Below are 24,133 nucleotides of genomic sequence, written 5' to 3' on the forward strand. Positions count from 1 at the left end.
AAATCTTACCAAGAACACTCAGTAGAGAAATACCTCTATAATTCTCACATTTAGTTTTATTTCCCTTTTTATATATGGGTACTATGAGAGCTCTCTACTCCAATCATCAGGAATATCATCAGGAATAATCATCAGGAACAATCATAGTTCAGATAGCCTGGACATCGTCCCTCTGTCCAGGCTTTCTGAACTATGCAGTGCAGCCACTGTAAGACTTTTAACCTCCATACTTCAGCATTTTTGGTCGAATATCATCTACTCCTGCTGCCTTTCCAGCCTTTGATGGCTTTTTCTACTTCAAGTATGGATATGTATTCCTGACTGTATGCCTCTTGAGTGTTTTTTACCACTGTGCTATCAATGCTTGTTTCATTTAGAATTACTCCATATTTCAAGGATATCTTTTTCTCCTGTTCCATGTCATCTTTATCATCTCTAACTCCTTTTACAGCACTCTTTCCTACATTTCTAAGCTTCTTCAACAACCTCCAGAATATTTTGCCGCTTTCTTGTTATTTATTTTCTATGTTCTTACCAAAGTCCTCCCATGACTTTTGTTTAGCTAGTTTTACACAGTGTTTTGCTTTCTTACATTTGTCTCTGTATTCTCTAAGGACACAAGCTGACTTATTTGCCAGGAAAAGAAGAAATCATTATATGATTTCTTCTTTTCCTTCACTGCCTCTTTAAATTCCTGTGTCCACCATGGAGTTCTGATTTTTCTATTCTTGCAGACAACCTCACCAAATGCCTCTCTGGCTGAATCAATCAATGTTTTCTTCAAGGCTTGCCACTGAATCTCCAAGGTTTGGTTCCTGTTCTCAAACTCTCATTTTTTCTTCAATAATATTTGTGTATTTTAGTCTACAGTTCACATCTGAGAGCTGCTCAACTTTTATTCGCTTTAAAACTTTCTTACATGTTATTCTTTTCAATAGGAAATTCAATTTCATCCTGCTCAAGACTAAATAGTGATCACTTCCAATTTCAAATCCTCATAGAGATCTCACCAGTTTTTGTCTTTTTTGTTTCAGTCACCCCTATTATGACGATCTGGTATTTATCTAATTCCTCAGCTAGCTTCATTTCTTTGCCATTCAGGCTTCTTATGTTGATAATACCAATCTTTAAATTCTGGTAATGTTGAGTTGGGTTTTTTTTTCAGATTTGTTCCAGTAGTTGACTTTTCGCTGTTCACCCTGGTGAAAACAATGGGGGCCTTGTTTAACCAGGCAACGCCCCAGCTGGCATGAAATTTTGTCATGTTGTACCATCATTTTGTATTTTGGTTTAAGCCAATAAGAATATAATTTGGTCGGCTAAATCCCAAATTGCCAGCTCATCTTCGTTCATTCAGTATCCAGGTAGATACCCAACAGGGTGCACCACGAGAAGGTGAGGATTGGACATTAGGTCAAAAGCCCTGGTCGGTTCTCCGCATTCCTTTAAAGGCTATCTCCTCTCAGTTATACAGCTTTGACCCTTAAGCACCCCACAATCATATACATAGAAATTAATAAATGTCATCAAAGATATAATTCATGCAAAAAAAAAAAAAAGAAAGAAAAAAAGTTCAAAATAGGAATTGTAAAGATTATGTTTTACTTCATTTACTTAAAGAAAATGGCCATAAAATCGAGTTTAAATTATGATGATCTTATAAATGGCATGTGTTAAGATATCAAGGTAAAAACACTTAAATATGCTGTATTTGGAACTACACATAATGTGAAATACAGCTTATATTTAATTTAAAGTCTGTAGTCAGAATTAAAGATATAAAAGAAAGCCTATGATATTAATGTACTGGGGAACTGTACATTATCTTCTGATATTTATTATCTATACAGACAACAGACATGATGACAAAATTTGGCATTAATTTTGTTTATCTTGTTGAAGTAGAGAATATTACTCAGTTTCTTTACTCTATATGGGTGATAAAAATGTTTTATAGAAATTTGATATAAATTTAATCTTCAAGAATGATTAACCAAATTAAATACCTTACCATAAAATATTTTGTATGAAAATCAACAATAAACAAGATGAAAACAGAAATTATCAACTGAATACCCCACAGTGGAGTGAAAGCCAAGCAATGTATTTTAGCTACTTAAATAATTTTTAAATAAACAAAACATGAACACAGAATTAACAGGAAGGATAAGCAAGACTGGTGTGATAAGGGAACCTTGTCAAATATAGTTATATAAGCCAAGTGAGATCTCAGCCCAAACACTGCATAAGCACTATCCAAAGCAATTTTAATGTCTTGATCAAAGGACTAATTTAGACATCTTTTCAACAAAGACCAGATTACACACAATTTTCATGACAAAGACTGATATGAGAGTGCTAAGGAAAATTAGGGCAGAAAACAGCCATCAGTGGCAAAACTATATTAAAAATAAAGCATTGGTGTGAGTTGTTTTGGACTACACCCAAAGCAATTATGGCTATGAGACCAATATAATATGTCTGTTAATTGCATATGTTCTAATTCTTCTGGTCAGTCTGCCTATTTTGCAAAGTGATCCAATTTTTCAAGAGAAGAAAATCCAGCCATCTCCACATGAAACAGAATTAAATGAGAGTTAGCTCACCTTCAGCTGAGAGGCCTCAAACAGGACTCAAATGCAGGTATTTATATTTCCAACCAAACAGCATTGTCAATATACCAATTAACTTAAAAATGGAGACACCCAAAGAACTCCAAATTATTAATATGAAAAAATGCATAAGCAGAACTAACTTAATGTTGATAGTCATACAGTATAAAGGGAGATGAAAGATTAGCAGAAATCCCCAAAACAAGACCAAAACTAATGGGTTAATAAAGATGAACTGCTGAGAAAACATATTTTTAAACTGATCACATCAGAAAACCTAACAAATAACAGAGCAATTTGGAAACTGCTGTTGATCAAAAACAAGTATTTAAATGTTGTGTATGGTTACCATAATATCTTGCATATTCCTTGTAAGTATCTTCCAGGAAAAGACTAAGATATGAAGAACCTTTTATAAGAATTTTCACTGAAAGCGAGATACCAATTTTGTATGAAGATAGCAGGGTTCCCTCCTCTGTAAACTTTCAAGTCAGTACACATAACATACTGGTCTATAGCTTTCTCAACATATTCCAACCAATCTCAGGAAATGGTGACTGAAATTAATATTAATGTTTCCTTTGCATGAAGTAGTCCTCCAGTCTCAAATCTATAGAAAACAGTGAAAGTATATATAAGGTTCAGTTCTTAAATAGTCGTTTAAAGCATGACAAGCCATTCATCAGACATACAGACTGTTGAAAATAAGGCTACCATAAAAATATATGCTACTACAAGATAGCTGATATAAAATACATGGGAAGGTGGTTAGTTTAAATTCAAAATTTGATAACGTAAAAACTGAAAATGATTTACATTTTCTTGGTTATTCGAATAAGCTTAATAATAACTATTAGAAATTAATATGTAGCCATGTAAGTTACTTCAGAGGGTTCTAAATGAAAAGTGCACTTCTTCTTTTTTTTTTTTTTTGCTCATCATCATCATCATCATCATCATCAAATTCATGATATATATACCCTCAAGGGGTGTACAGGATATAATAGTACTATGTGACAAATTGCATCATCACTAACTTCCTATCTACAATTTTCCTCCAAATCAGTCTGTTATCTGTCAAGACTACAACATTATCAGATCTTATATTTCTATCTTCTATGGCACTTTTTACTATATCAATCCACATATATCTTGGTCTTCCTCTGGATCTTTTTTCTACCAACCTGGAAGAAAACACTTGTTTTGATAATCTTACCTCTCCCATTCTGTTTAAGTGACCATACCGCCTGAGATTAGCTCTGCTAACACATTCCTGGATGCTGACAATGTCAAGTTCTTTCCTAATATCCTCATTTTTAATATGATATTGCCATTGATGCCATTATTTTTTTAAGGACTTTCATATCTGCAGTCTCTAGTCTTTGGGCAAGTGCTTTACTTCTGACCCAGCTCTCAGATCGATAAGTTAAAATTGGCTTGAATATACTGTCTTGTATATAGCTAATTTAGTGTTTTGGCTAATTTCTCTCTTATTCCATATAAATTTATTCAATCGACTTCCTAAAATACCAGCTTTGTTGATTCTGTTGTCTATTTCCATATTTAATTTACCATCTTCACTAAAAATTGTGCCTAAGTAGCTGAAATGTTCTATAGGTTCTCCATTTCCATTCACAATGCAGTTGATATTTTCAATGTTTCTGCCTATTTTCATTGTCTTTGTCATTTTAATGCTTATCTTAATACCATATCTATTAAAACAGTTATTCACTTTAGTCAGGGAATCTTGCAAACTTGTAGCAGACTTATTTAGAAGTATAACATCTGCATAAAGCAAAGAGCTGAGATTAACATCTCCAATTTTGATATCAGGTTTAATATAACTTTCCTTCATAATGTGATCCATATAGATAATCAGAGGGAATAATGTACATCCTTGTCTGACACCAGATTTAACATTAAATCACCTTCCTGTACCTCCTTCAATTCTCACTGCTCACTTACAACTCAAATAAAGACTAAGTATTGCTTGATATAATGCTCATTGACACTATATAACTGTAGCGTTTTAAACAGCTTCTCTCTTGGCACCTTGTCATATGCCTTTTCCAGATCTACAAAACTTAAATACAGATCTTTGTTATATTCCCATGATTTCTCAACTATTTGTTGTAAAGTGAAAATCTGATCCTGACAGCATCTATTTTTTGGCCTGAATCCAGCTTGATCTTCACCAAGCTTCTCTTCCACAATTCTTCTCAACTGTTTCTCAAGTACTTGCATAAATCTTACCAGGAACACTCAGTAGAGAAATACCTCTGTAATTCTCAGATTCAGTTTTATTTCCCTTTTTATATATGGGTACTATGAGAGCTCTACTCCAATCATCTGGAATTCATCCCTCTGTCCAGGCCTTCTGAACTATGCAGTGCAGCCACTATAAAACTTACACCTCCATACTTGAGCATTTCCCATCGAATATCATCTACTCCTGCTGCCTTTCCAAAGTTCAGGCTTTTGATGACTTTTTCTACTTCAAGTATGGATATGTATTCCTGTCTGCATGCCTGGTCAGTGTTTTTTTTACAACCGTGCTGTCATCACTGCTCGTTTCATTTAGCAATTTTTCGATGTCTTCAAGGATATCTTTTCCTCCTGTTTTCATGTCACCCTTATCTCTAATTCCTTTTACAACACTCTTTCCTCCATTTCTGAGATTCTTCAACAACCTCCAGAATATCTTGCCATCTTCTTCATATTTATTTTCTATGTTCTTACCAAAATCCTCCCATGACTTTTGTTTAGCGTTTTACACAGCGTTTAACTTTCTTACATTTATCTTTGTATTCTCTAAGAGCACAAGCTGACTTATTGGCTAAGAACTTTTGATATGATTTCTTCTTTTCTTTCACTGCCTCTTTAACTTCCTGTGTCCACCATGGAGTTCTGATCACTCTATCCTTGCAGATAACCTCACCACATGCCTCTCTGGCTAATCAATAATTGTTTTCTTCAATGCTTGCCACTGAATCTCCAAGGTTTGGTTCCTGTTCTCAAACTCTTTCATTTTTCTTTAATAGTATTTGTGTATTTTAGCCTATAGTTCACATCTGAGAGCTGCTCAACTTTTATTCGCTTTAAAACTTTTTTACATGTTCTTCTTTTCAATTTTGAGCAGGTTTCAATTTTATCCTGCTCAAGACTAAATGGTAATCACTTCCAATTTCAAATCCTCTGGGGAGAAAACATCACTATCAACAATAACATAGTCAATGAGACTTTTCTTATTCCTTGCCTCTTCTCTCCATGTGAATTTGTGCACATTTTTATGTTGGAACATGGTGTTAGTAAAAATCAGTCCATGTTCTGAGTAGAAATCCAACAGGTATTTGCCATTATTATTAGCTTTGCTGTTTTCTCCAAATTTTCCCAAAACATTTTTGTATGTCTGACAATAATTTCCTACTATGCTATTTAGATCCCCAACAAGGACCAACTTTTCTTATTACATTGTGTATGTTGCTTTTTTTAAAGCCTCAAAAAATTCCTCCACTTCTTTCTTTTGTGGGACCATAAGCACAAATAAGTCTAACTGTCCAGTTCCCCATTCTCATATTTGCCCACAGTGATACTTGAGACTGCCTACCATTCAAGAAGATTGACTTCGTATTTAGTGTTAAATACTATGGCTACTCCTTCTTTTTGTTGATTGACATTGCCTGAATATAACATTTTGTATTTATTGCTCAGAAATATCTCACCAGTTTTTGTCTTTTTTGTTTCAGTCACCTCTGTTATGTCGATCTGGTACTTATCCAATTCCTTAGCTAGCTCCATTTCTTTGCCATTTAAACTTCTTATGTTGATAGTACCAATCTTGAACTCTGGTGATGCTGAGTTGGGGTGGGTTTTAGGATTTGTTCCAGTAGCTGACTTTTCGCTGTTTGCCCTTGTTCCCTGGCGAAAACAACAAGGGCCTTGTTTAACTGGCCAATGCCGCAGTGGGCATAAAATGATGGTACAACGTGACATTTTGTCATGTTGTACCATCATTTTATGTTTTGGTTTAAGCCAATAAGAATACAATTTGGTCGGCTAAATCCCAAATTGTCAGCCCATCCTCATTTGTTCAGTATCCAGGTAGATACCTAACAGGGTGCACCATGAGAAGGTGAGGATTGGACATTAGGTCAAAAGCCCTGATTGGTTCTCTACATTTCTTTAAAAGCTATGTGGAGGACTCCTTATGTTATGTATTTATTTATTCAAAATCAGTCATCACTAAAAAAAAAAAATTGCTTTATAAATAAAATGCATAGTCATTTTAAAAAATACCAAAATAAAGCAACACAAATACCATTCTGTAATTAAATTCTTTGCATACTTATGTGCATACAACTTAAAAGGTTAGTTTAATGAAGTTCACCTGCAAAAATAAAAATGAAGAAAAAGTCTTGAGGACATAGTATCCATGAATTTACCAAGTAGAATATTTAGTCTGCACATCTACAATAGTAAAATGAAAGAATGAAACAAATGACAAAGATAATATCCTTATAGCAGATAAAATTAAATACGGCTAACTCCACTACAGCAAACTTGCAGGGAAGGAAACAAAGAAACAGTTCATGAAAGAGCAAGCTTTGTTACAGTGAATTTTCTTTAGAATAAAATAATGTTATGGGATTTTACCAATACTTTTCAATAGTCTGTTGGAGTGAGTTTACTATAATAGTGTTTGCTATGGTGAGAGCTAACTGTATATCATTAAATAGTAAAGATAAATAATTCAATATAGATTTCAAATAGGTAATATTTTACCCTCTGAAGATCATCAAGTTCATTTGATACACTTTCTGCACTTTCTAATGCTTCTTCTTCTTCAAGGGTGTGCTCATCATCAAAATCATTCACCAACATTTCTGCAGTAGGGTCAAAATCTTGATCACTATCTGTATAAAGAAGATAAAAACAATAAAGACACTAACTGTTCTGGTAAAGATTTAAAAAAAAAAAAAAAAATGTCATCCTTCAGTTTTATTTTATAGAAGTGCATATTTTCTGTACATAGTATGCCTTGGGAATGTCTGTATCATAGGACAAACAAAGAATGACAAATTTTATATGCATATTTATTATTGAAAATCATTTTCAGCTGTTGTCATTGAGAAGTGGTTTCACTAAGGATCTGTATTAGGACTATTATCAGGTAGGGTTATTTCTCATAGCAAGATTTTTGTTGTTTCCACAATTCATGCTGGAGAAATGACCGTAATATATGCAGGCAACAAATAAGAATTAATTATACTACCCTTGTGCTATTTCTACTTCACAAACAATTCTGCTTATCTTTTATTTCTCATACTACTTTAAATTAGCTCTGCATACAAACCTCTTGAATATTAATTAAGTCAAACTGTCACTTCTAATATCTTCATTTTTAATATTATTATTACAGTAATCTCCATGAAATCAACAGACTCATCATGAAAGTCCACTCAACACATATCTATCATACTGAACTTTGAAATTATTTACACTCCCTGCATTCACAATGCACACTTTGGCAATGTGAACATTGTGAACAACAACTCTCCATGTAAAAAATCTTCTCCTCAAACCAATCTTCACTATGTCTTTATACAATTACCAAGGATATCCTCTCATTCTTTCCATCTCAACATCCACTCTTTTTATAATTCCTTCTCTATTAATCTGGTAGAATCTCTTAACCAACTTGAAGGTTGCTATCACATCTCCTCTATTCCTCCTATCCACCAACTCTGTAATCCAGATTTCCTCAACTGCTCTGCATAATCAACACTCCATAGTCCCGATATTACTTTGGTCATTAGTCTTTGGACTCTCTCTCTCTCTACCACCTCTTTATTATTATTACACCTCCAGGGAGTCCAAACACTCATCTAGGGAGGGCACCTGCTCTACAATTGTCACCACTGACCGCAACTACACCAATGCCATCTACAGCCAACCACCACTATTTCCAAAGACAATCGCAAACATCCATGCCCACTGTGGGATTCGAACCCGCAGCCCTTTGGCTGAAGAGCAGATACGTTAACCACTCGGACAGCCAGGCTGGCAATTTTCTTTGGACTCTCTTTAGTGTTTCCATATTACAATGAAAACTAGGCAATCAAATTTGAGTACAATAGTCCATGTGTGGTCTGACCAATGCCTTATATAAAGGCACCACCACCACCTCTTTATCCTTACATGTCGATGTACTTTTTTATCATAGCAGCAATAATGTGTAGTCTTTGCAACACTTGCAATGTGCCCAACTTGAGTCCACTGTCCACCATCCCTCCAAGATTCCAAATCTCATCAGATAGGTTTGCAATTAACACAATCTTCACATATTTCTATTTTTCTTGAAATCATTCATAGCCATACTCTTTGATCAATTTCTAATTGAACTCTCAGATCTCTCTAATAAAACTGAACTTTTTTTCCCAAACTGAACTTTGTGAAAGCCAATTTACTTTGCTGTAACAGACCACTGCATGACAACCGAATGAAAGATCATGAGATAGTAATACTCCTTGATAATGTTGGAGTCTTGACAGATAACAGAATGATTTGGAGGAAAATTGTAGATAGGAATTAATTAAATTAAGGAGATATTAGATCCCACATTGTTTTTTAAGTAGATAGGAAGTTAGTAATGATGAAAATTTTCCATGTAGTACTATTATATCCTGTACATCTCTTTTTACTTACCTACTGCATTTCTATACCTAAACAAGATGAATATTTCATCTCTCAATGTGCAAAATTTGGTTACATTGAGAGATGAAATATTCATCTTTCAGTTATAAATGAATTTTTCCACCTCATATAATGGATTTTCTATAAATCTCAATTGTCAAAACAATATGCAAGAGAATTCTAAAATTAGCACATATATTTAAAAAAGATTTTCCCAAATTCAAAAGCATAGTTTATGTTAGTTTTGATTATAAAATCTATTTGAAACTTAAAAATTCCCGTTCTTCAAAAATGAATAGAAGTTACTGCTTAAATCTAATACACATATTATCTAACACACATATCGTAAATTACTGTATTCGAAAATCATAAAAAAGATTTTCCCAAATTCAAAAGCATAGTTTATGTTAGTTTTGATTATAAAATCTATTTGAAAGTTAAAAACTCCTGTTCTTCAAAAATGAATAGAAGTTACTGCTTAAATCTAATACAGTGATTTACATATTTGGATCATTATTACCAGTTTGTACTACAAATGATCATCTTTCCAGTTGGTTACCTGATAACTGACTGACAGCTAGCAAATCTTGAAAAAAAATTTCAGTTTATTAGATCTACAAAACCTAAGTTGTTAGCCAAATCATAATTCAATTCACAGAAACATGGCTTGGAAGAAGTAATCCTACAAAATATTGGAATGGATTGATGGACTACTTTTGAACATTTGGAATGCTGCTTTACCTTCAAGTCAGTCTAAAAGTGAAAATACAGATGATTACCACAAAGAGCACAACTCTCACAATGAGAATTAACTGAGAATTAAGCACATGACTATCTTTAGATAATTTCAGTTCGTTTTTGTTCAGTTAGAAAAATATTGGTGTTTAAATACGTAGTTATTATTTTATTCTTTGTTCCACTTGGTTTTTCTTCTACTCATTGATATGACTGCTATTAAATGACTATGAAAATTTAAATATGGAAATAAATTTAGTTTAGTCTGAATCATTTCATGGACTTCGACATAACAAAAGTTTTGACCTAAAAGACATTGTTTTTATGGTTTCAAAGTATATAGCAATGCTACATACAGCTGTCTGCTACATAAATCTGTTATATATATCTTGCTTGCTGCAGTGCTATTAAATCTAATTTTACTAGCAATGAACTTGGCTGTTATTAAACTCACATGCTGTTAGGAAAACTAATCTGCTTTTCTGAAATAAATTATATTCTTGTTTAATCCTTTATCCATGTATAAGCTAACATGTGAAAGTTTACATATGACATACCTTCACTACTAGGCTACTTGTATATACTACTTGTAATTCTGACAAGGAAAAAGAATTTCCTTGTCAGAATTAGGTTTTCTGCAGAAAAGATTTACAAAACTATATTAGAAAAGATGAAGAAAAACTCTCTAAGATTAGGGTAGGACCTTTATATATGTGCGTGTGTGTGTGTGTGTGTGTGTGTCTATATATATATATATATATATATATATATATAGACATCATTCTTTGCCTATGTAATTTATTCACATTTTATAAGGTGGCAGCAGAATTGGATAAAGGAAATGGCTACATTATGATACTGCTGGACTTGGCATTTGATCAGAATGCCACATGGAAAATTATTATATAAGTAGGATCAAATGGGAATGGATATGAGGTTGGTGCCATGGATAAGGATAAGGTGGCTGATAGACATAAGAGGTGAAGTGGAACCAAAGCAAATGAGGGTGACTAGTGAAATGCCCCAGGGCTCTGTACTAGAACCACTACTCTTTAATTGTACATTAATGATATAGCAGAAGATTTGGGAGGGGGGGGGGGGGGGGAGATATTCAGTTGTTTGCTGATGATGCAAAACTGAGGAGGGCAGTAGTTTATAAAGATGATATAGATATCGTTAACTTAAATAAATTGGCAGTGTGGGCAGAGTATAATGGTTATCAATTTAATGTTGTAAAATGTAAGGAAATGCACTTTGGGATGAAAGGGTTACACACTTCATATCATATTATGCTGCTATAGACCAGGAGATGGAAAAGGTAATAGAGATAGTATGCATCGGCAAATAGGATCAATGAGTGGAGGTCAGGTAATTATTATGTAATTATTGATACATAATAATAAAGATATCCCTACATCTTGTTCTTTGGCAACCTTTGTTTCTTTTGGTGTCCATTCAGTACTTAATCATGTAGCCAGCCTGGCTGGCCGAGTGGTTAGCATATCCGCTCCCCAACCAAAAGGCTGCAGGTTCGAATCCTGCCATAGGCAGGAATGTTTGTGATTGTCTGCGGAAATACTAGGTGGTGGTCGGCGGTAGATGGCGTTGGTGGAGTTGAGGTCAGTTGGTGGATTGAGTGGAGACAGAGTTGTAAAGCATGTACGAGGGCTGTTCAATAAGTAATAAGACTAATTTTACTGTCGCGAAACCACTCATCACAATATTAATTTCTGTGGAATAAAAAAATGTTGCTGTCTGTATTAACAAAAGAGGTTGATAGATAGCGTATATGGGCTGATGTGCCAGAGTGTCACGTGACTAAACGCAAGCTTGTTTCGGCATGCCTACGAGCCGCGACCAGTCATCGAAATGGAAGCGTCCTGGGAATAGCGTTATGCAATTAAATTTTGTGTGTGTTTGCAAAAATCGGCATCAGACACTTTTAACATGATACGCGAAGCTTTCCACGATGAAGCAATGTTGAGGGCAAGTGTTTTTCGCTGGCATAAATCTTTTAAGGAAGGAAGGCAAAATGTGGAAGATCTTGAACGTGAGGGAAGACCTTCAACGTTCATCGCAGAGACAATGATCAACACAGCAGCGATTATCATCAAGGAGGATCGCAGAATTACAGTACGCCAGCTGCATGTTGTCCTGAATATTTCTGTGGGAAGTGTTCACTCAATCATGGCTGAATATTTGGGACTGAAACGTGTTTGCGCTCGATGGATTCCCAAACTCTTGACACCGGAGCAAATGCAGCATCGAGTGGATGTGTGCACAGAATGGAAAGAAAGATTGGAACAAGAAGGCGACAACTTCTTAAAACGCATCATTACAGCGGTGAAGCTTCATTGTATCACTATGACCTTATAATGAACCAACAAAGCAGTGAATGGAAGCATCTGTCTTCGCCTACCCCCAAGAAAGCAAAAACTGTAAAATCAGCTGGTAAAGTTATGACCATAATGTTTTTTTGATTATGACGGCATTGTTTACAAACACGCTGTAGAACCCGGGAATACAGTAAACGGCTCATACTATGCGGATGTTTTACGGACAATGGTACAGCACGTCAAAAGGAAGCATCCATTGCTGAAGAATGGCTTCTTATTGCACCACGATAATGCAAGGCCACATATTGCTGGTTGTGCAGTGGACGTTTTGCAGAAGAACAACATAGATATCCTACCACACCCTCCATACAGTCCTGATCTCGCACCTTGCGATTTCTGGCTGTTTCCTCAGCTCAAGAAACCACTAAGAGGCCACCATTTCGAAAGCAACAAAGCATGTGTAAAAGCTGTGGAGGCGTGCGTGTGTGTCCTAAAGAGCCTTGGAGAGAAGAAAAACACTGAAATAATGTACATATTAAATAGCTTTTTTTTTTTAAGCATACAAGCAAATCACCAAACAGATAACCTTTTAGTTTCCTTGTGCAATTCTTCTACTTTCTTTATTTTCTTTTTCTTTATCTAATTTCTTTATCTTGTTTTTCCTTAAAACTAATTAACTGATCTGGATAAATACTGTCCTCTGCAATTTCAATTTTTAGTTCAATTTGATCTGAATTTGTCATCAGTTTTGTTTTAGTTATATTAATCTTTAAGCCTTTTTTACCTGATTTCTTTATCTATGAGTAATCTTGTTACGAGTCAGTTTATATACCTATTGATGTATAGTTCACTGTATGTAGAGGTCATTTAGTAGATCGGTCAAAATATGTGTATACAGATTAATCAGACTGAAAATCAGATTAAAAATTAATCAGATTGGTCAAAATGTGTGTACAGGAAAATCAATATAGAGTCCTCGCTAACAACATATTATCAGAGCCATTCAACATCTCCACGGGTTTAAAACAAAGAGACGCGATATCGTCTATACTCTTCAACATAGCTTTAGAAAAAATAATTTGAGAAACAATGAAAAGTACTGTATCATGCTCTGCATCATTCCAGACTATATTCATATTATAGGAGAAAGTGCAGATGATATAACTGAAACGTTTGTAAACCTTAAAACCTCTACCGAAAACATAGGTCTCGATATTAACCAAAATAAAACAGAATATTTAAAAGTATCTAGAGATAATGATCTCAATACGCCATCAGCTATTCAATTTGCTGACATGATATTGAAAAACTCAATACAATTTAAATATCTAGGCTCTATAATAACTAAAAACAATAACATCCAAACAGAAATAAAGATGAGAATCCAAGCAGGTAATAAATCATATTTCTCATTTCAGCACCTCCTCTCATCTAAAAATCTGTCATATGAATCTAAAATAAATACCAACAGAATGCTAATTAGGCCAGTCGTATTATATGGTGCAGATACATGGAATATAACAAAAACTGATGAAGATCAATTACAATGCTTCGAAAACAAAATCTTAAGAAAAATATTTGGTCCGGTGACAAATGAATGGAGAAGGCGAATAAATAAGAACTGTATGAACTTTATAAGAAGCCACTAATAATAAATGAAATCAGAGCTGGTCACACGAGATGGTTAGGTCACCTGGAAAGAATGGAGGATAACAGGCTAGTGAGGAGAACCTTTTCACATCACCCAAATGGAAGATGTCCTAGAGGAAGACCCTGCAGAAGATGGATGGACAACATCGAAATGGAGTGCAAAACTGGAAAGAGTTGGTTAAGGATAGGAAAAAATGGAGAACTGTGGTGCTTGCAGCTAAGAACCTTAAGGGTTCGTGAAGCTTGAGAAGAAAAAGAAGAGGTCATTTAGCATTTCCAGAGCTGCTTCTTTATTTTTTGCTAAAAGAACAATGTCATCTGCAAAATATAAGTGATGGAGATTTTTCCATTGATGTTAATTAAGTAGTTTTCCCAAAGACATTCTTAAAGACCTCTTAATTATTAGTTAAAGCTTAATATTAAAAATACAGCAAATTCTTTTCAAGAATAAGGAAGGTATAAAAGTAAACCTATTAAAAAACATTATAAGGTCAGTCATATATAAAACTTTAATATCATTATGAGGAAAAACAACTTACCTGCACTGGATTCACTGGCACTTGGCTAAAAAAATAAAAGAGGGAAGGCAAGTCAGGAGAACAAAAATAATAATAAAGATTATGCAATGACATTTAATTTTTATGAGAATGAATAAAATATGTCTGTAATAAATAATGATGGAACATTATTTATTACAGACATTTCTCTAAAAGAAACTTTCTCTAAAAAAAAGGATTATTTATTACAGACATATTTCATTTGAAAATAATCTATTTCATTTAAAATATTCTATGAAAATTAAGATTTTCATAGAATATTTTATGAATAATGCCTTTTATAAATAATGGTTAACTGAATCTTATGTTAATCTCATTCTATAGTAATGTAATATTTATTTATCAAATCATTATGTAGTATTAAAATATTCTTAAAATTCTTAAAAATTACAGATAGTTGATTAATGAAACGTTAGTCAGAATCACTCACAGTGCAGCATTTCTAGTAATCATAAAAATAAGTGGCATGGAGAGTACAAGAATTTGGAGAAGGAAGAATTTCTTGGTAGAAACTTGTTTTAATTTTAAAATAATTATGAAAAATATACATATGTATCTCAAAATATAGCAATTTATAAAGAATCAAAAATAGTTTGGAGATTTTGCATCAGACTGTGTAACAAAGTGAATTCTAAATGAGAACTCATAAATAAAAACAAATATGATAATCAACTGAAAGAATCATTAAAAAAACAAAAAAATGTTTTTGCACCCTCTCATCTCCTGATCATATGTCTATTTTCCTAACATGCACATGCCCTATGAGCCATCAGCCTCAGTACTATATTATAACATTAAATAGTACAGAGGGAAGCACTTACTGTTGTTATTAAGATCCCAAATTATAGGATATTGATTATAATGAAATACTTCATTTTATAGTCCACCTATACAAATACCTCAGATGCAATCATGAGGAACAGTCCACTGATACTGTCATTAATTAATGAATTATGTATTCTGAGCTCTGCTATTTATTAACAATCACAGCCATAACAGTTATAAACTTAGCATGTTAATTAGCATCATCAGTGAACTAAGTATTACATTATGAGGAGAACCTGCTCCACACAAAATATGGAAAATTTTCAAGCCGGCCATGTTGACTAGGGCAGATGATTTTCAACACTTGTGAAACTACCACACTGCTTAAGGCCTAAAGTCACTTGAAATTATCATGATATAGGATATCTCCAAGGAGTCAAAAGACTCATTGCAGCATATTCACACAATACTTATCATACCCCTCATTAGATTCATTCGTCTACACTCACAACTTTTGGCAATCTAAACCACTCATTCACCACTCTCAAAGCAAAAAATCTAGTCCACACATCCTTACTAACCACACTCTTACACGACTCCAAGAGATGACACTTTATTCTCTCCCCACTCATCATGCACTGAAATTTTTTTGTGTGTGTCAATCCCTTGGGCAACTTGTGTCTTTCATGTTCCCTCTCATGTTCCATAGACTTGCTTGGTCTGTGGAATGTTCAAATCCTCTTCTTGCCAATTTATTAAATCATCCTGTGGATATCTCCATCACCTTTATAAACTATTGTCCTCTCTGTCTATTTTTGCATCATTGTGTACAGTGGTGAGCTATGGAAATTTTAACAAAGGGCTCGCATTGTCAAGCAAAAAAAAAAAAAAAAAAAGCCTAATGATAATTCCTGTAGGATATCAATCATTAATGCTAGATCTTTTAAAAATTCCAAATAAAAAGCCCTTATATTTATCGTTAGATGCAAAATGCTTGCATAACACTGGGTAATTTCTCCACAAAGCAAGAGCCGTTCATAAAGCAAGCTGCCCATCGTGGTCCAAACACACGGCCAATCTTTAAAATTTCGATACCAGGGTCTTTTGCAATCGTATTTAATTCTCGTTGATTTTTTGGTGATTGTTGATAAAAAGCACATAATTTATCCATAAATATTTCAAAATGATTTATTTCTTTAATGTTTTTTATCAAATCATCTAATGCTAAGTGTAAATGATGAGCGCAATGCCAAATCACAACGTTGGGAAATTTTTGTAGAAGTTTGATTGCAACACCTGATTTGTTTCCTAACGTTACACTAGCTCCATCAGAACAAAATGCAATGAAATGATTTTTTATATAGTTATCAGAAAATCCATATGAATTTAAAGTAGCAATTATAGTAGCATGTATACATTCCAAGGTGGTATTTTCTAGTTCTACAAGATTATTAAACAAGAACAAGGGGCTCGCAAATTTGAGAAAAATTTAACAAAGGGCTCGCACGAGTCCCTTATAACTCACCACTGATTGTATATCTATGAATTCAGCTCTCGAGACAATGGTTAACTGTATTGTATTAATGTTCCACAGGCTTACAACTTTTTTGTGGAGAGAATTGTAATAAAAAAATTGATGTAATTAGAAACCTAATTGTAATATATTACATAATTACATGGTAATTGTAATATATATATTACAATCAGGTATCTAATTACGTTAGTTATATAAGGCACAAGAAAATATTGCAAAAAGGAGAGAAAAACATTTATTTATACATATTACATCTCATTAAAATAAAAAAGGTATGTATTCAAACACCCGAATGTTCAACAACTTTATTCACAATATTAAAAAAGTCTGAAAATCACTCAAACTTTAGAAATGCACGTGTGAAATTAATAATAATCACTAAACAGAAACAAATAAATATGAAATTATATATTGAATATTGTGGTAATTCAATAATTCACAGCTAACATTCACTTATTGTAAATGTATCAACATTCATTTCCAGGTGAACTATTTTGGGCAGTTTAGTTAGAATGTCACATACGTATAATCAAATAATGTTGTTGTTTTTTTTCTAAAAAAATAAATAAATCCCAAACTTGCCAATTTCTCTAATTCAAACTACAGAAGGTTATCAACAGTTGATAGATATGGATACATTCTCATATGTAACGTAGAGTGACAGATTTTTATATACTGATTCCATACTGGGTAGTATAGAAATTAGCTACTGTGAGATTTTTTTAATTATTCTAGTTATACATCTACAGAAATAAACATTCAGAAGTATATTCTAGAAGAAAAGTTAGAACATAAAAAAAATTTTAAAAATCATCATCCATTCCTTTATGTATTAAATGGGAAATGATGAATTTTTATATTTTGTTTCAGCACTAAGAAACTGGATATTACTGGACTGTTCAGTTATTCCAAAAAATAAAAAAAAAATAAATAATAATAATAATAAAAATAAATTATGTGTCTGTGAAGGGGAAAGCATAATGAGTAATTGAATTTCTTGGAATCTGTTCTCCATCTCTCCAAAACGTTTTTCTTGGATAGCTAAATATAGTATAATTTAAAAAATGCCATATTTTTCATGCTAGTTAAACAGATATAAACATATGTAAAGAAAACGCATGTTATGGTTCATAGATTTTGAGAAAACAGGAGAGATACAATTAAGGCTAGAAGACAGTGGTATCTAGGGCATTTGAGTTTTTTCTGACCTCTTGATGCTAAAGAATTAAGAACACCCAATATACTTTGTTGTTCTTAATATATATATATATATACTTTATTGTTCTTAATATATATATATATACTTTATTGTTCTTAATATATATATATATATATATATATATATATATATATATATATATATATATATATATATATATATATATATATATATATATGTTCAATAATTTTAATAACTTAATCCCTGAGATAATTAAGAATAAAAGTTTAATACGGGCACAACTAGTTTCGTTGGTAAGCCAACTTCCTCAGGTGTCAAAGTACAAAGATATATACAAAAAAAAACCGACAGAAACGTTACACACCACAACAACAGAGCTATCAAAAAAAAACTACAGCTGAGTTCAAACTGGAGTACGCGCTTCAGTTCTAGCTACATTTATACGCGTGTGTGACCTCGCGAGAACACCAACACTAAACAGCAGGGCTATGTGAATCTGGCAAATTGTAGCTAAGGTTGTTATTCATGTGGGCAGAATAACTTAATCTCAGGGATTAAGTCATTAAAATTATTGAACATGTTCATAAACCGAGTCAATCTGTATACAAATAAATAAACATATATATATATATATATATACACACGAGGGTGGTCTGAAAAGTTCTCGGTCTCGACCATAGATGACAACACTATTGACAAGATTTTTTTTTTTCTAAGTTGGTACATCTGTCATAAGCATCCATGTAAAATTATAAGTCATTCTATCAAGTAGTTTGTTTTATACAGCTGTCTGAAGCAAAAGTGTTGTCTGCATCCCTTGAAATGCATAAAATTGAGTATCGTGCGGTTATAAAATTCTTTGTAAAAGGTTTAATGCCAAAAGAAATTCATTCAAAGTTCATAAAAGTTTATGGACACTCTTCTCCTTCATTTTCGACATTTAAGAAATGGCCTGCCGAGTTTAAACATGGCCACACCAGCCTTGAAGGTGATCCACGTGAAGGACATTCAAAAAGCGTAATAACGCCAGAAATCATTGATCGAGTGCACGATATGGTGTTGGATGACCAGCGAGTCAAAGTGCGTGAAATTGCTGAGACTATAGGCATTTCAAACAAATGTGTAGGATATATTTTGCATGAAGAATTGCAGATGAAAAAGCTTTGCGCAAGAAGGGTGCCATGCTTGCTCACAGCAAATAAAAAATGGACTTGCATGAAAATCTCTGAACAGTGCTTGGAGTGTTTTAACAAGAATAAAACTGATTTTGTGCATTGATTTATCACTATGGATGAGACTTGGATTCATCATTACACACTAGAATCCAAACAGCAGTCAAAACAGTGGACAGAAGCTGGCTGTTCAGCGCCAAAGAAGAACAAAGTCTGTTCCATCAGCAGGAAAGGTCATGGCATCGGTGTTTGGGATGCTAAAGAAATTATGTTTATTATCTTGAAAAGGATAAAACAATAACCGGGGAATATTATTCTGATCTTTTAATCAGACTAGACAAAAAAATTTGTGAGAAAAGACCTGCTTTGCAGAAGAAAAAAATCATCTTTCATTAGGACAATGCACCTACCTACAAAGGTGTTTTAGGAATGGGAAAATTAAGGGATCTGTACTATAAATTGTTGGAACATTCACCCTATTCCCCAGATTTGGCTCCCTCTGACTTCTATCTGTACCCCAAAACTAAAACTCTTCCTCGCTGGTCAACGTTTTTGTTTGAATCAAATATGATTGCAGCTGTAGAGGGGTATTTTACAGATCTTACTGAGAACCACTACAGGAATAGAATAATGGCACTGGAATAAATGTATTAATCTTAAGGGAGATTATGTTGAAAAATAAAAATAATTTTGAAATTATAAATTCGTTTTTTCATTGTTAGGCTAAGAACTTTTCAGACCACCCTAGTATGTGTGTGTGTGTGTGTGTGTGTGTGTGTGTGTGTGTGTGTGTGTGTGTGTGTGTGTGTGTGTGTGTGTGTGTGTGTGTGTATATATATATATATATATATATACACACACACACACACACACACACACTATATATTGTGACTAGTATTGACTCGGCTTGTAGACATATTATTATTATTATTATTCCTGATACCTCCAAGGAGTCTGAAGACTCATCGCGGGAGGACATCTTCAAGTGTCTCTACACCTTACCTCTACTACGAATCAACGCCATCTACCGCCCACCTCCAACACCACTATCAATATTTAAAAATTAATAATTATACTGACTAAGAACACCGAGAAAGGTAAGAAAACTTTAGTTTAACATGACTAGTTTCGTCGGAATGCCGACTTCTTCAGGTGTGTAAATAATAACAAAAAACTGAAAAAATAGCAAGGTAAAAAACATGGTCTTCTCAAATTAACAAAATAGGAATGGCAACAGTCATATTTGAACTGGTGTCTATATGGCAGGACTAGCGTGAGTTGTGAGTGGCAACTGATTCGAGAGCGGCAGAACTCAATCACTGCGCTGTGGGCATCTAGAGGAGCTACAAACCTTCCTAGATCATTTAAACAATCAACACCAGAACATCAAATTCACGTCCGAACTAGAGATGAACAGTGTCCTCGCTTTTTTTGGACTTGAAGATCACTAGAATGCCTGATTGTCTTAAATTTTTGATTTTTCAAAAAACTACTCACACAGATAGTTGCATGCCTCTTCTCATCACTTCCCTCCACAGAAGTTTGGTATTATTTCCACTCTAGTCCATTGAGCAAGATCTCTTATTTCAGTAGAAAAAAACCTTCAACCAGAACTCAACCATCTGAAAAGCACATTCTTACTTAAACAACGGCTATTCTTCTCTAAGCATCACTAAACATCTACATCCACGTATCCAACCTCGACAAGAAGATAACTCCAATCCTATTACTCACATCCGATTGCCGTTCATAAGCTCTCTATCTCCAAAACTGGCCAAAATAATGAAGAAATTCAACATTAAAACCTACTTCACCACTCTACCAAAGCTTCGTTTTTTTTGAGTCAACTCAAACCAAAACACAACCAGCTTCAGTTTCCAGGAGTTTATAAAGTCGTCTGCAACTGTGGTAAACCTTATTATGGACAGATTGATAAGTCTATTTCACTACATCTTGAGGAACACCAGCGTGACATCTCTTACAAAAGAACCCATGCAAGCGCACTCTCCAGTCATGTTCTTTTCTCCGCTAACTCTAATCTAGAAGAGCTTCAACACCAGATAGACTGGAATCTTACTCCAATATCTATAAATGTGGTGATGAACTTGAGAGATATATCGTAGAATCAAAAGAGATAGTTCTGGACCCATCACACATAAACAACAATTTAAGCTACAGTTTGCCTGATACCCACAGTGCAGTGATTGAGTTCTGGTGCTCTCGAATCAGTTGTGGCAACTGATTCGAGAATCTCACAACTCACGCTAGTCCTGCCATGCAGACACCAGTTCAAATATGACTGTTGCCATTCCTATTTTGTTAATTTGAGAAGTCCATGTTTTTTACCTTGTTATTTTTCCAGTTTTTTTGTTATTATTTATACACCTGAAGAAGTCGTCGTTCCGACAAAAATGTCGTGTTATATTAAAGTTTTTTTTACCTTTCACGGTGTTCTTAGTCGGTATAATTATTAATTTTTAAATATATACTATATATATACATATATTAGGGTTACCAAGTAATTTTATAAGCTTGGTTATTTAACTCCTAATCCCAAGTAAGCAAACAGTTAAGTTTGCACCTGAAACATAGTCAAGTCTAAAGATGGTACAACACCAGGGAAACTCATTGTAAAGGTGGATAAAGCTCTGATCACTATTCTTAGTATTTCCCATATGTAAAGCACATCTCACTAGAGGATGTATACTGCAATACATTATGGGTGGGGTCACTACTCAGACTGGTTTAAACCTTTGAGGTCTCCTCAGTGAGTAGCTAGACCCTAAATACCAAGGTTTTAGTAATACAGAGCCTTATCAACTTTACCTATACAAGTTGCTACAAGGTGTTTTTATTTTTAATAAGAATCTCTGGAGGAAATAGATGTAATTAATTTTTTAACTTGGGGATACTGTATATTAGGGTTACCAAGTAATTTTATAAGCTTGGTTATTTATATATATATATATATATATATATATATATATATAAATAACTGTTGAATGGTAATGTTAAAACTAGGAATTATGTATTTAATTCTCCACTACATAATATAACTATCAAAAATAGAATGCATAATTTAAAACATTATTCAAAAACAACATAATTACTATTGCTGAGATTTCTTACTTTATTACTTTTTCAGATACTCAGTTTTTTGTGGTTTCATTTAACAAAGAAAATTCAGTTCTCTAACATGACATCATTTCAAATAAAGTCTCTAGATTTAAAAATGCAGATCTTACAATTTATTTTTTTTTTTAACCTAGGTGATTTCCACATACAAGATTAAAGAACTGGCAAAGATTTTCTTGGAAGTAAGTTCTCAAACTAAAAGAAGTCTGCCCACCCTTCTTTATCGGGAAAAAAAAATCATTCTAAGACAAAGATCTTATTGATACTGCAATCACATTTATACAAGTTTTTCCTGTTTTTTATCCAGATGAATCACCATATCATATAAAATATGATCAGATGATCTGATCCTCTCTACACATTTTTATCCCCACAAAGAATCCCTCACTCTCTTCTCTTCATTACTGGATATTAATTTTTCTGTATCATATCTTTCTCTTTAAACTTATTACTCATATACATGCAATTCATGTCTTTAGATTACTGATTCATGCATAATCCATTCCACCTTCAGTAATTTAATGCACATCTAATTATTGAAACACTCCCATTGTATATCCTGAAAACAACTGATTCCTCACCCTCTACATTTGGTGGCAATGGAAAATACTGGACTATGGGTAGGCTAAGATTAGATAATCCAGAAACCGTGCTTCAGATGCTAAACATAGAACATTTTTAAGCTGCTTCATGCCTCCAATAGGCAAGATGGTGGTTTCCACAGGGTAATGAGAAGTTTATTTACCACATGAAGACATTCACAAAACATCCATGCCCATGGTTGGATTTGAACCCACAGCCTGCTGGTTGGAGAGAGAGAGAGAGAGAGAGAGAGCAGATATACTGACCACTATGCCAACCAGTCTTATGGTAAAATTTTATAATGACTGTATGGCCTCAAATGGTGAACAGACGTTTCACCTTGTAAAATAAACAGAAACTAGTAGAAAGCACTGAAAGTGTGTGATTTCTTTTGTCTCTTTCTTTCAGCTAATGCCTATGCTGTTCCTATATAGGGAGTAGGCAGGGCCGTTTACCCTATCTAACTTTTGGAGACTGAGTGAGCAGTTCAATCTCCACTGGTAGCCAATCAGAGAGATAGCTGGCCCAAGGCTATCACTGATTCATCAGTACGCAATGAAGAAGAAAGCAGCAAGCTAGTGCCGCCATCTCGTGGTTCCTAACCCTAACACTCGTATTTAATGTCTGAAAATAGTGTGGGTTCTATGGTCGATTTTCTTGATTTTTCTCCCGAAAACCCGAGTTTCCAGGAGAAAAAACCCGCTCGCCCGTGCTAGAGATCGACTAACTCGGGAACCGGCTGAAAAAAGGCTTAGAAAAATTTCCTCTAGTCGGCGACTAGATTTGAACCACCAAATCCTTTCTTCGTGCGGTCAAGCGCTGTAGAGTGCAAATACCACTTCTACTGAGCTACACAGGCTCTTCTTGTCTCTTTCTCCTATTTCTAATTAGCATTTAACAACTGAAATGAAGACGTAACTATGAATGCCCATACATATTTTTAAAAAAAAGTTGTTCTTATCAATAAAATTCCTTATAAAGAGGGCTAATTATAAACTGGTTAATTTCTGGTTTGTAAACCAAAACTGTTTATTATCCTCTCTCCATTGTTTTTCTCGTGTTCCCAATTTCTAATCCATTATTTTAAAAAAAAAAAATTTTCACAAAGTCAGAGGACTGAAATCAAGCTATATAGATACAATTGTAGTTCTTTGTAGAAAATAGATCCAATTTTTTTTTTTT

The 24,133-nt window shown here is 33.8% G+C and overlaps 1 protein-coding gene across 1 annotated transcript in view; it reads right to left on the bottom strand.

The window, feature by feature from the left end:
- Positions 1-24,133, bottom strand: part of LOC150100759 (mesoderm induction early response protein 1-like) — a 139,014-nt gene that overhangs the window by 108,924 nt on the left and 5,957 nt on the right. Inside the window, exons 2-3 of the mRNA XM_090401885.1 lie at positions 14,566-14,590; positions 7,395-7,525 (exon numbers count right to left, since the gene is read on the bottom strand). Coding sequence (XP_090258011.1) covers positions 7,395-7,525; positions 14,566-14,590 — 156 coding nt within the window. The remainder of the gene's footprint in view (positions 1-7,394; positions 7,526-14,565; positions 14,591-24,133) is intronic.

This window comes from Typopeltis vanoorti, chromosome 12 (genome assembly GCF_054136105.1).
Source record: "Typopeltis vanoorti isolate ZY-2024b chromosome 12, IOZ_Tvanoo_1.0, whole genome shotgun sequence".
In the NCBI taxonomy this organism is placed as follows: Eukaryota; Metazoa; Arthropoda; class Arachnida; order Uropygi; family Thelyphonidae; genus Typopeltis; species Typopeltis vanoorti.